This window comes from Prinia subflava, chromosome 4 (genome assembly GCF_021018805.1).
Source record: "Prinia subflava isolate CZ2003 ecotype Zambia chromosome 4, Cam_Psub_1.2, whole genome shotgun sequence".
Lineage (NCBI taxonomy): Eukaryota > Metazoa > Chordata > Aves > Passeriformes > Cisticolidae > Prinia > Prinia subflava.
In genome coordinates, this window is record NC_086250.1 from 47,623,325 (window position 1) to 47,636,535 (window position 13,211).

A 13,211-nucleotide genomic window follows, 5' to 3' on the forward strand; every position below is an offset into this window, starting at 1 on the left:
GGGAGGTCCTAGAGCATACCATTTCCATAAAATGCAATTCCACACTGAAGTACCAAATTTAGTATCATCATGGGTTATAAAATAAACCCGAGACAACTACCTCCTTGAAAATAAAGAAAATAGCTTTGCCCTGATTTCATTGGATTTCAGCATAAACAGATTGCACAGAAAGAAAAAAAAAGACAACAGCTCTACTCCAAAGAATTTTAAAAAAGTTTTCGATTTTTCAGGTTTTTTTAATAAATGTGCTTTGTTCACAAAAGTAGTGACATAAAAGACAACAGAGATGCCAATACATGTTTTCTTCCTTTTCTTCTCCAGCACCTTAAGAATGAAAGATGTCTTGCACAGTCATAATTTTCAAATATTTCATAACCTAGAAATAATATTCTTCCACCAAAGCCAAATAACTCCTGATATATCCACTTTATTATTCAGGGAGATGTAAGTATTTATGTAAATCACACTTTCCTCCTCCACCACAATCTACTGTCCCTTGTGGAAAAAAAACCCAATACAAACCAAATAAAAAAAGAAAAAACCCCACAAAACCAAATACCCAATAAACCCAGTTTGGGCATTTAGAATGATCAGCAAGAAAACCAAGCTGTTATGAATCTCAGGTCCCTAAACCACAGTGCTGTCACCAACCTCCCAAAAAGGATTAAACCTTAAATCTTAACATTTAAGCTATTTTGGGGGATAAATCCTAATCTGAACTTCATTTCTCTGAGTATGAATTACAAACCAATTTACCATAATCAGTGCCAACACATAAATTTGATGGTGTACTAGTTTTTAAATAGAGTATCAATTACAATATTAGGTACACTTTGAAGAATGCACATATTAACCTCCCATAAACAGCTGAATTTACAGTAGCACTATTTTAACATGAGCACTGCTGGAATCAGTGGTTAGTTGGGAAGGAAGGCTTTCAATAACAAAAATTTTAATGAAAATACTGACTTAAAGCCAATTTTGAAGCCATTGTGTATTTCATCAGAGAAGTATTCTCTGTAACAAAACTTAGCAAGTGAACCATGACGCTTGTATGTCTAACCTTAATTTCTTCTTTTTACACATCAGAATATAATTGTTTGGTTTGTATAACTATCATTCAGTCTGAGTAACAAATTTGAATTAGGTATTTGGGAATGCTTTAAATTCAAGAAGAGACACAAAAAGCTTATGTTAAAGAATACAGCACCACAGTGCAGATCACATTGGAGTGTAAGCTGGACCAATGTGACTACCCTATGTAGGAAAGAAAAACAGGTAGGTCAACCTGTGACACGTTCAGTGCAAAACTTCAATGGAAGGAGTAAGTTTCATTTTTGTAGCAACCACTGTAAAATCCACACAACTTCAATTTATCTAGCAACTTTCATATTATAAATACAATGTGGTGGTTTAATGTGGTGTAAGACATTTCATCACAATTATCTGTGAAACTGTATTAGTATTTTCTTACCAACTTTCAGAACTCAGAAATAAATCATGATCCATCACCTAGTTCAAGTAATTTACTACTAGGTACTTACATACAGATTTAAGAGCCTAATATCCAAATCTGAAAATTCTGGCCATTATTTTTACATGGAGGAAAATCCAAGCTAAACTAATAAGAATCCTCTTTTTTTAACCACTGAACAGAACTGATTTTTCCTGCAAAAACTCACAGATTCATTACACAAGTTAAGAACTTAACAGATGCAAAACCAGATGTTTCATCTCCTTACAGTGCAGACCAGTTTTCAGTCAGTTTTTATGTAATTGAACAGGGGATTTTTTGGCCTTAATAAGCAAACAAAAAGCATATGTTAACTTCCCTTGTGTGGTCTGAATTACATGGCTTTATGCAAATAGATGTATCCTTGAAGAACTTGTACAGTTATGTTCCTTCTTACAAAATCAGTTTGTAGTCACTGGCAAACTTAGAAGATCTACAAATAAGGATAATTCAAGAAAAAGTTGTTTCTTTTTAAAATGCATAAATAATTTACTTTAAAACATGACAAAACCCACCCTGTCACCCCAAAAAAAAAACCAGTTGGAAGAGAATACAGAACACCATAGTTGGGGAAATACTGACATATGTTAGTGCTTGTATACTGGTAAAACTGCAAAACATATTCCAGCTTTGAAGTGAAACATTATTGCCTAGACGTACCATACTCCTCTGGGGGAAAAGCCTCTTCAGAAATTGCTATTTATGCAATGAAATTACAAGTATGTATAACTGTGGATGAATATATTCCAGTGTTTAGGTGTTATGTCAAGAGGGCTGCAATAAACATAAAATCAAATGTGCAAGCGTTATAGTTTGTCCAGCCCAGGCTTAACCAGAGTGAAACAAATTTTGGAAGAAAAAAGTTTTGTTCCATAATTAAGAAGGGACATTTGTAACCAAGTGTCTTAACCTATCTGCACATTTAATTAAAGTGCAAATTATTTCTTCCTACATATACTTCTCAGAAGCCCACCAACTCCAGTGCCTTAAGCTCAACCACATTGAGTTAAAATACTGAAACAACATTTAACAAATTAAATAGAATTCACACTTCACAGCACTAAAGAAAAGAATGGTACCTTTCTGGAAAAAAAAATAGTGATACAAATCTAAAGAAAGTAACAGCAATTTATGCTATGACATGAGTCATTTGCATAAAACTTGTATTTTTTCACTTTCATACAAGAATAAATTTTAAAATTCAAAAGTAGAAAAAAATAGCAAACTCTGTAAACCTTTGCATTTTCTTTATGCAAACCATTTTTCTGTGTTGAGCCCATGTTAGTATAGCAAAATTATTGAAGCAAGAGGTTTGACTGAAAGGGCATTTCAATGAATACATTAACTCAGAAGCAATATAGGATCTTCTAGCTCATAGAAAGGAATCGAACTAGACTGGCTTTCTCCAGAGTCTGAGTCATAGGGAGCGTCAGGGAGCTCCATAAAACCGTAAGCTAGCTGTTCATCCTCTGTGTCTGACCGAACATAGCCGGCAGTGCTGGAATACTCCTCATCCTCTAGACTGTTGAAATCCTGCGGGATGTACAACATTCCTGGGTAGTTCCTGCTAACTAAGTCACTTGTTGTTTGCAGGGAAGTTTTCCTAAATGCCATCAGGTGCATGTGTGAAAACTTGGAATACTTGAAACGTTTAAAACCCAAGGACTCTATGGCAATTTTCCAGCTTTTCATCATCATAGCCCGGCGATTCTGATGAGATGAATCCGGAGTTATTACAAGCAATAAACCATTTAATACGAGAAGTTCATGTGCCTTCTTGCAGCATATCCATCGTTGATAGGGCGATGGAAAGTAAGACAGAAGGAGCGAGAAAACGACAACATGGAACAGTTCTCCAGGTAGAGAATCAATGGGGTTTTTCAGTTGCTTAAGAAAGGCATCTATAGCATCTTGTGCCAGTTGAAGAGGTTGCTGGATTTGAAGATTCAGGAAGTCACATTTGTATACGCTCTGGTGGAGTGACAAAAACAGAAAACCAAACACCAAAGTTAGTTTAAAGAGCAAATACAACCAAAATCAACAGAAAAATCAATGGTTCCATTAAAGAGATGTCAAGCCTGTTGAACATTCGTCTTGTTATTAAATCAATTTGAAAATTAACACATATGCAAAATTTTAGATGTGCATGTTTTACTAGAGATTTGATAGCTGAGAACAGTTAATAAAAAGAAATTATTTATCCCTGAAAGAAAAAAGTATTGAATCAACCACCATCTCACAAATTATTTAAGAACTCAGAAGATTGCTTGTGTTTTTACAGGTGCTGAAAGCCTTTTATAGGTTTTTATAAACCTGAAATGAATAATTAGAAACAAAATTTGATACCTCAGAATTTCTACCAGTTCTTTAAAAAGAATCCAAAAAACTCAGTAGTTTGGTCACTTGAAAAAATGTCATTTTTTACTAGTAAAGACACAAGGAATAACAAGGCAATATAGATTCAGAAGTTGCAAAACTGATTTGCAGCAGTGATGCAGATCCATGTTTTAGCTTTGCTGTACATGCAAAGTGTAGTGGTGCACATTTGGGCAGTTAGTTCGGAGTAAGCCAAGGACTACGAAGTATCTCAATCATCTGTGCACTCAACCTGTCGAAGACTAGAAATGACACCACAATGCAGCATACAGAAGCATAAATCCTTAACATCCTTAATCACAAAGCATTCAAAAAGTAAATGCGTGCGCTTTAGTGAATCTAAGTTTTGACCCTTCATCAAAACCAGGGACTGACTTTTCACAAAAAAAAGGTAGAAGATATAATGTTGTGATCTGATAGCAACAAAAATTGCTCTTAATGACTACAGAATGTTCAGTGAATGATAGACATTAAACTGGTAAGCAAATATGAAAGCAGACACAAACATTCTGTGGAACACATCTGAAAGGTGGAATTAAATCTGCTGCATTTTAATAACATGAAAATAGTAACAGTAGAAAAATAGTAGAAAAAGTGTGTTTTATGAAGCAATATTCAAAAAAGATTACTAGAACACTTGCAAGGGTATTCATAAAGGAACTAATATGCACGATTGTTTTCAAGTAGAAGAAAATGTTATTTCTGTTCATATAAAATCACATGTTCTTACAAGAGTAAGCAAAAAATTTTAAGAAGTAATCAATATTCTAAAAAATCTGATGTCTTTTTTGTTAGCTTTAATCTTGACCTTCGATATGCAAAGATACAGAAAAAGATTTGCATTATGTAGCTATAACCACGAAATTTTAATTGTAACAATTATACCTGTAGGGCTATATTCTGTTTCCCTGTAATACTGAGAAACAGGAAATAACAGTAGCAATTTCATTATATCCTCTAGTAAAAGAAAGAAGCATTTTGAAAACTGATTGTTCAGAGTGATGTGCCAACTTTACTTAGAACTTCAAAACTTCAAGAATGAAAATGTTAGTAGTCACACATATACAGCTGACAAATCCAATTTAGATTGCAAGTATTCCTGAGTAGTGGAGAAACACGAATTAGAAACCCACAAATAATGTTAAAGAAAGTTTCAGGACTAAGGCATGTTTCAAGTGGAATCTGTAATCAGCTTTAGGACAAAAATGCTGCAAAACTGGAATTCGCTACTAAACTTTTGATATACAAGTCTTGAACTAATGTTTAAGTCCTCAGAGACACTGAAACAGCAATTATATCTCAGTGCATCCACTGACATTTTAAGAACACAATCCTACTTACGTGAATAATTGGCACAGATATTTCACAGAATATTCTGAGCTGGAAAGGACCCTCAACTATCGAGATATATATTCTAATTTTTAACTCCAGTACCCTTCCAGCCTCTCTTTTTTTTTTTTTTTTGTCTCAGACTATATTACTCCAATACAACATCTGCTGCACACTCCAGTCTTACTTTCCATCCTCCTAGCTTCTGATAATGCACATTTCCCTCAGTGTACTATTTATACCAGGACACTGGAAGTGAGTGCATGGTGCCTAACTAAAGAAAATACTTAACTTTTCTTGGTAAGCAGTTTCCCTTTCTCTCAAAACCCAAAACCCTTCAATGGAAATATATTTCCATATTCTACAGTTTACATTCTCTGTATGTGAAACAGAGATTCTAAAAATTTTGAAGTGAAGACATTTATCCTTTAGTTACATAACTAACATTTCAGCTCCTTTCCTTGTATTTCCACAATTACATCCTTCTTATTCCTCCAAATAAATTGAAATATTATCAACTACTTCGTATATATCCAAAGCATTTCTATACAAAGGTGGATAATTTTTTTTTTTTAAGAAAAAACTATTTAATCCTCTAATCAACATTATTTAAGGATCTGGTGTTGTAAGAAGCTTCTGTACTACAATTTGTTTTAAAAGGTACTTTAGTATCTTACCTAAGAAAACTGCTAAATCAGAAAATTTTAACAGTTTATTTTATTTTCAGCTTTTACCACAACTTATCAAGATAAATTTTTCAAGTCAGGACATGACATTAACTACCATAATAAACCTCTGGCTGCTATTCCAAAAACTTAAATCAGCCCAGGCTGGTGTAAAGATAAATTTATTCAGAAGGTTATGCTGCTGATGCAGCTCAAAGTAGAGTCATCTTCAGTACATCAGGGCTCATTAATTCTGTTCTGGAGGTAGGACTAAGCTTACTCTAGCAGATGCATTTGACTGCTCAAACTGTACTCCCTGTCCCTCCAAGAACACTTGCTAGACAGACTTCAAGGTGCCCTGAACAAGCCAAAGCATCCAAGAGAATCAAAGATATTGGTGAGCCCGAGACAGGCCTCAGAGTAAGCATGTGTTAACCACATGTACATTAGCACTCTGTGAAGCTCCTGCCATGAAGCTGTGGTACTAACAGTGTCAGATGACCAGAAATTAATTATCTTACTGTTACCTTCTACTGAGGGAGAATCTAAAGAACTGGTCAGTACATAGAAATTGTCTATGTTCCTCCTTTAAATCCACACAAGTTACTTTTTCAGGACTTTTCCCAATAAAGGTTTTGGTCACTGTACATTTAAATTGATTTCCATGAGAGCAAATGTAGCTTTCTCATGAAAGCAGAACAACAGATTAGAAGATAGAAAAATATTAACTAGGCATACTCAAAAATTAGTATTTAGGTTCAACTCATGTAATGTTAGGCACCTAGGCTGCCATTATAGTCACTGGAGAATTCGTTCAGAACGCAATTCACCTCACCATCGAACAGCAGCTTTTTAGGTTTAACTATTTTTAACAGTTAAATGCTATTCACTGACTATAATTAGAACTTAGAACATCAGGTGTAGACACTGGGATCTATATATCACAGCTAGAAACTCCCTTGCCATGTATTACCATTTTAAATGCCACAGGCTGCCATTTCAGTGGCAGGTGTCTTTTTTACCTCCCATGTGTCATGCCCATCAGCCCTGCACAGTCCTACAGCCTCCAAAGCAGTGAAAGCAATCATGACGCCTGTGTTTCAAATTAGGCAAGACAAAATCTACTCATAATTTGTGTTTTAGACAGAACTAACACTGAATTGCTTTTGAAAGCAATTTATGAGGCTCAAATTTTTAAAGAATATTCTTCAGTATCTCTCAGCATACATGCAAAAATACCAATGAGATTCTTAATGGACTAAACATGGTAACAACAAACAACCTATCAGGCATTTAGTATGTGAATCACACTGCAGCAAATAAGAGAAATTACTTTCCAGTAATTACTTTCCTGATTTTTAAGTGTAAGTAGTCAAGGTGTGTATAGTCAAAGGCTTTTCTGTTTTCTGTCAGAAATGTATTTCTGTGCCTTTAAAAAAAAATTATTCCACTTTATCATTTTGCATGGTTGATAAATGGAATTAGTGCTGACAGAAGTTGGGTCAGGCAAAAGACAGAAGATATGATTACAGCAGAATTAAGGCATTTGAGAACCTTACTGCCTAGAGAAAATAAACCCCAAATATACTGATAAATTTGTCCTCTGGATTTTGGAAGCTTAAAAATATTTCTAGCAATAAATAGAAATGCTCCCTTATAGTGCACATCTGATTATTAAATCTCCCCAGAAAAACCCAATAAATACACTGATCATCTCCTTCTGTCAGTGAATGCAGCTTCTGAGAGGTTCTTGCCTAAGTACAAGCCTATTTAATCATTACTTAGACCTTTTAAGATGCAAGGACTCATCTGAAATATCATTAAAAGATGGGTACTAAAATTTTCTAATTACAAGATTTATAATGCCATAATAAAGGCATGGCTCTGAGATAAAAAACGTATTTTTAAAAGACGACACAACTTTAGAGCCTGTTCATGGGAAAGGATGTAGTATTTAGTTCCTACTAAAACAGATATTTAGAAAGCATATAAGTATTAAACATACTTTTTCAGTAATTTTGAGGCATTCCCCAAATCTGAGGATCAAGATTATATTAAATACAGCAAACATTACATACCTCAACAGCTGGAACAATGTCTATGCCAACTGTCAGAAATTCTTCAAACTTCAGAAATGGATTAAAGCAGCTACCAACATCAAGTAATCTGATCTTTCCCAAGGAGTGAAGGAACCTAAGAAGCAGCAAGAATTAAGTTTTATCAAATGCAACTTTTAAAGCTGTATTCTGAGTTACAATTTCAGGTAACTAATGCAAAAGAATCTCACAGGACACCACAGTAGTGACTAACAGAAGTGAATAACTTATTTCAATTGCTGAGATAACTAAAGAACCAAGCTCCATCAATAAAAGCAGACAGTCCCTAAGCAGAAGAGTTTTGTTCAGTGCAGCTGCAATACTATTAACTTGTGCACTTGTAGTAAGTAAATAAAATGGTAAATTTTGTGTCCACTAGACAGGCTTTCTCACATTGTTTTGTGTTTCTCATTTAACTTTTTGTAGTATTTACTGATTTTGAAGTCACACTAGACACCCGAGTTAAAATTTCATGAGTTGAAAAGGCAAACAGAAAACAGCTACATAAACTGTGTCATTTACAGGGCTGCAATGTAAAAAAATTCCATGATGATTTGTAATAGAATATCCAAAATACATTAACAGCAGCAAACAAAGTCACGGCTTTCACAGGAACTTCACAGAGATGAGAATGCTAATAACCTTCCAGAAAGAAAATGTTTCTTTGCTTCAAGTTTCTGTAGCCAAAACCAATTGGCATGTCCAAAATATAACTTGTCATGTTTCTGGGAAGGGCTCAGCTCTGGAGAGACAGTTAACTGCAAAAACATTCAGAAACAGAGGTACAGGGCCAATGGAATAAAACCAAGCCATGGCTGCACTCATAGCAACAACAAAGCAGAAAGGAAAAAAAAGCCTCTAAGCAGCAGCAGTAAGAGATATGGGCTCTCTGGGCTCCTTTTAGACTCCCAGTAACATAACAGAGAGAGGATGTTTGAAAAGCAAGGGAAAATGTCTTATTGCATTTGGCAAAATAATAATGGCAAGTTCAAGCATTTTGCTTCTACATGGAACTGAAGATATCCAGGGCATTCTTCTCTCAAAATACCACCACGACCCAGGCAAACAGTGCAACTTACCTGTAAGTTAAAGCTGCAAATACTACCAAGCCACCCCGTACCAATCAGTTCTGAGTGAGATTTCAGAATGAAGAAGAAAGCAACAAATCTGCCAGACTTGAAACAGGACTATGGATACTGTGTAGGCAGATCCTAGTAGCCATAAATCACAAACATGGACTGAAGCCAAGTAGTGTCTTTTCTCACATAAGGGTAGTCTGAGGTTTCTCAGACCAGTATATCTCCTTGTCTAGCAAACAGACACTAATGGCAGATCCTTCCCTATTCAAACACAAAAATGTGTGCCTGTAGGTATGCTTGCATTCTATATGAGAGTCCAATATGGTAACAACAAATCAATGGACACATGGGACCACAGGAAGCTACAGTACAGAGGAAACTTCTCAAATAAAAGAGAGCCTCTGGAGATCTAAATATGTTCCCTTTAAAGTGTTCAATGAAATACTTGTACAGATTAAAATTAAGCAGCAAATTACAAAAGCCTCTAATTTCCAGGACAGCCACTTCACCTATGGTACAGTGAAAAAATCACTAGGATGCATTCTGTCTTCCTATTTACAAAAGCTACCTTATTTATATATATTTATGTATTACTTGAGAGAGGATTGTATATGGGATGAACAGAACTATTGTCCTTACACCTACCAGAGTAAAACAAAGAGTCACAGGCTTAGTCACACCGACAGACAAACCCACAACTCTTGCAGTGTTACATGACCACAATGAAGTGACGGTCTTCAAACACTGCATAGGTTCCCCCATATCGCTTGTACCAAGCTGGACACATCACTACGAGATCAGTGTAGACATGAGAAAGCATTTCAGGAGAGATCTCTGCTTTGTGTAATACACAATCTATTCTCTTTTTGATAAACTCTGTAATTTCTTCTGTGAGGCATCAAGAAAAAAAATCAATGTTGATTTCTCTGGGCAGTAACTTAGACCAGTTATGCCTTGTTGTTCAAGGTCTTTACGACTACTAAGAACTTACTATCGTTTGTAGCTTACTCAGGTAAATATAAAACTCACCTTTACCAGGTAAGTCTTAAGAGGAGTGTATATTTTTCAACTTTTGAGAATGAAAATAAAAATCAACAGCACTCACTGTACTAACAAATACTTTTAAAGTAATTTCTAAAAATTCTCTATTAACTCCTTTCTGTACACATGAGAACAAAAGGGAAGGCTACAAACAACTGGTAGCCAAAAGGCAGGTGAAGTTAGCTCTGCAACAGCCACCATTAACTGCAGAAAGTAGGAAGGCAGAGATCAAAGAGACACAGAGAGAGAACCAGTGCTTTATCCTGACAATGCCTCCCACTGGCAGACAGCTTTAAAGTGCACATGATCATCAAACCTATTGATTTAAATAAACATGAGAGACACAAAAGACACCAGTTCCTAAGGACAGACATGCCTTCTAGTGACATTAGTAACAAGTCATTCTGTCCCTAACTGATACTACACCTAGCTTCAAGTAAATGCTGAATTGCTGACATGCTACAATCAAGGAAAAAAATCTACACAACAGAAAAAACCCTACTGCAGGAAGTTCTGAGAACTAATCTATAAAGAATATGAAACAAGTAATAACTATAACTTTTATAGATTCTATGCTTATGCATTCATTATTTCATTGTACCTGCAAAATATGAGGGTTTTCCATCACACATGGAATAGTCACAAACATGACATGTTATTTAGGAAAAAAAAAATGAAGGGTGGGACTTCAGAAATAATAGAGTTAGTCCTGGATGCCAAAAATAAAATTCTTACTTGAGTGAAGGTCACAAACAAAACTGTTGTTTGGAAAATACCTCAAGGATACTACAAGTTCTGCAGAGCCAGTCATCAGAAAGCTAGCACATTAAAAGTTAAGGGTTGTAATTCCAAATTGCTTCTGAAGTGTGTAATTGGAATCAAGAGTTTCTCTGCAATTATTTATGAAGAGAAAGTTTTAAGTACTCTGATATTTACATTTGGCACTTAGTACTTACATAAGCAATTGACTTTTCAACAGTGCTGAACAGCCATTAGATTCTAACTTAATTAACATCTCCCTTATTTCACCTCAAGGTTTAACATAAATTGCATTGCACACCCATGACATACTTCAGTGAAATTGCTCTAGCACTAAAATGAAATGACTATGTTGTCATTCTCAAGCAATTTTTTATGGCATTCACCAAAATATAGAACATACACAGCTCTTGAAATGTATACATTCACATGAAATTTCCCTTTCTTAACTATTAAAAAAAATACGACTGATCTAACATGTTATGGAGAAAAAAATGTCAGGGTAAGTTTTAACACTCAAAAAAGAGGAAAAAAAGTCAAAACAAGCAAAACTTACTCTTCTGTCATAGCTTCATGATTTGTCAAGCCAAAGGTTGGCAAAGGGTCTTCAATCTTGGGAGTCTGAGGAACATTTAAAGCTGGAGTGGTCTTAGAAGCAAGAAGTGCTCTTTTTTCATCTTTCTCAAGTGCTTTTCTTTTTCCACCATTCTGAAAATATTCTCGGCATACACTGAAAAGACAAAAAGAAAAATGCCCCAGGAAAACTGAATGCTCTTGTTAGTCACTACTATAGCTAAGACACATACCGGAGGGTTAAGAGATGCAAGTGTTGTCAGCTTTTGAACAAATCTGGGTTTTATTTCAGCTTTGGTAAATCAGCTTTAAAAAAGATGTGATACACCCAACAACAGAAAATCAAGCGGTGGGCTGTTGGGGGTTTTTTTCCCCCCAAATTATGCCGTAACTCACAGCTGAGTAAACAGATTCAAAATATTTTTATCTGGATAGACTTCTGGAGTAAGACAGCAGAAGTCTTGTCAGAACATCACCAGAAGGTAAACTTCAACTCAGTTCTCCACTATAGCGCAGAGTTATCAACTACCTCCCTGTCAGCAACAAGGTTTGGAAATGCGTGTCCTGCTGGCACATAAACTGGGGGAAAAGAAACCTAAGCCAGATTTATGTGCAAACTTATATCCAGCAGTTTTTAAAATTGAGTTTGCCTGGGCATTTTTTGTTTTAAGTAACAGCTTGTAACTGTATTATTGTGGAAGACTTATTGTAGCTTTCAGTTTTTCCCTGTATTTATTTATTTTTCTTACAGGAACCAGAACAAAATAATCTAATCATACTTGAACAGAAATATTAGCTATTTAAAGAAATTAATGTTACAAAAGAAGTTAAATAGCACTTGTGTTCTTTAATCAGTAGTCAGCATCAGTGTATGATAAGCAAGCACTATGTCTGAGAGTAACTGAATTTCATCCACAAAATATAACTAGAACTGGAAAAAAATTGTAACTGTGAAATTAAAAAGCTGGACTCATCCTGCAAAATTCAGGTTTTTTTAAAATTTAATTTGCAATCCAAGTATTTGCATGGAAATTTTAACAGAAATAATACTTGTTTGAATAATGTTTTCTGAACAACTCATTTTTATGATGCTTTCTTGAAATTCACTCAATTTTCCTCTAACAAAACTGCAGAGATTTGAAGGAAACATTCCACAAAACATAAATTCAAGTGTAATTTAATAATATCTTATACAAGGCAGGAACAAGATAATGACACTTCACATCACAGATTTAAGGATGGACACGCTGGTAAAATGGTGCATTTAAATCACAAATAGTGACAAGGACTTGGTATACACAGGGCTTATCTAAGGTTTGGTGATATTTCAGGCATCAAATATACCCAGTCTCTTCATCATTTAAGATGTGAAGGACAGCAAAAAAAATGTCCTTGGAGTAGCACTGAGTTTCTTAGATGTAAACATACACAAACAGGCAGAGACAGACAAAACCTGACCCCAAGACAGGTAGGAAAGAAGCACCTCAAGCCAGAAATGCGTAATTACAGAATGGGTCAGGTTAGAAGGGACCCCAGAGGGTCACCTGGTCCAACCTCCCTGCTCAAGCAGGGTTATTCCAGAGTACATGGCACAGGACTGCATCCAGGGGGTTCTGGAATATTTTCAGAGACGAAGACTCCACCCCTCTGTGCAATCTGTTCCAGTGCTCAGTCACCTGCACAGTAAATTTCTTCCTCATTTTCCGGTGGAACTTCCTGTGCATCAGTTTCTGCCTGCTGCCTTCTGTCCCATTGCCTGGTGTGCCCAAGCAGAGCCTGG

The 13,211-nt window shown here is 35.5% G+C and overlaps 1 protein-coding gene across 1 annotated transcript in view; it reads right to left on the minus strand.

Annotated features, from left to right (window-relative positions):
• Positions 1–201: 201 nt before the first annotated feature.
• BMT2 (base methyltransferase of 25S rRNA 2 homolog) overlaps positions 202–13,211 on the minus strand; it is a 33,782-nt gene continuing 20,772 nt past the window's right edge. Inside the window, exons 3-5 of the mRNA XM_063396693.1 lie at positions 11,415–11,588; positions 7,962–8,076; positions 202–3,484 (exon numbers count right to left, since the gene is read on the minus strand). Coding sequence (XP_063252763.1) covers positions 2,855–3,484; positions 7,962–8,076; positions 11,415–11,588 — 919 coding nt within the window. The 3' untranslated portion in view covers positions 202–2,854. The remainder of the gene's footprint in view (positions 3,485–7,961; positions 8,077–11,414; positions 11,589–13,211) is intronic.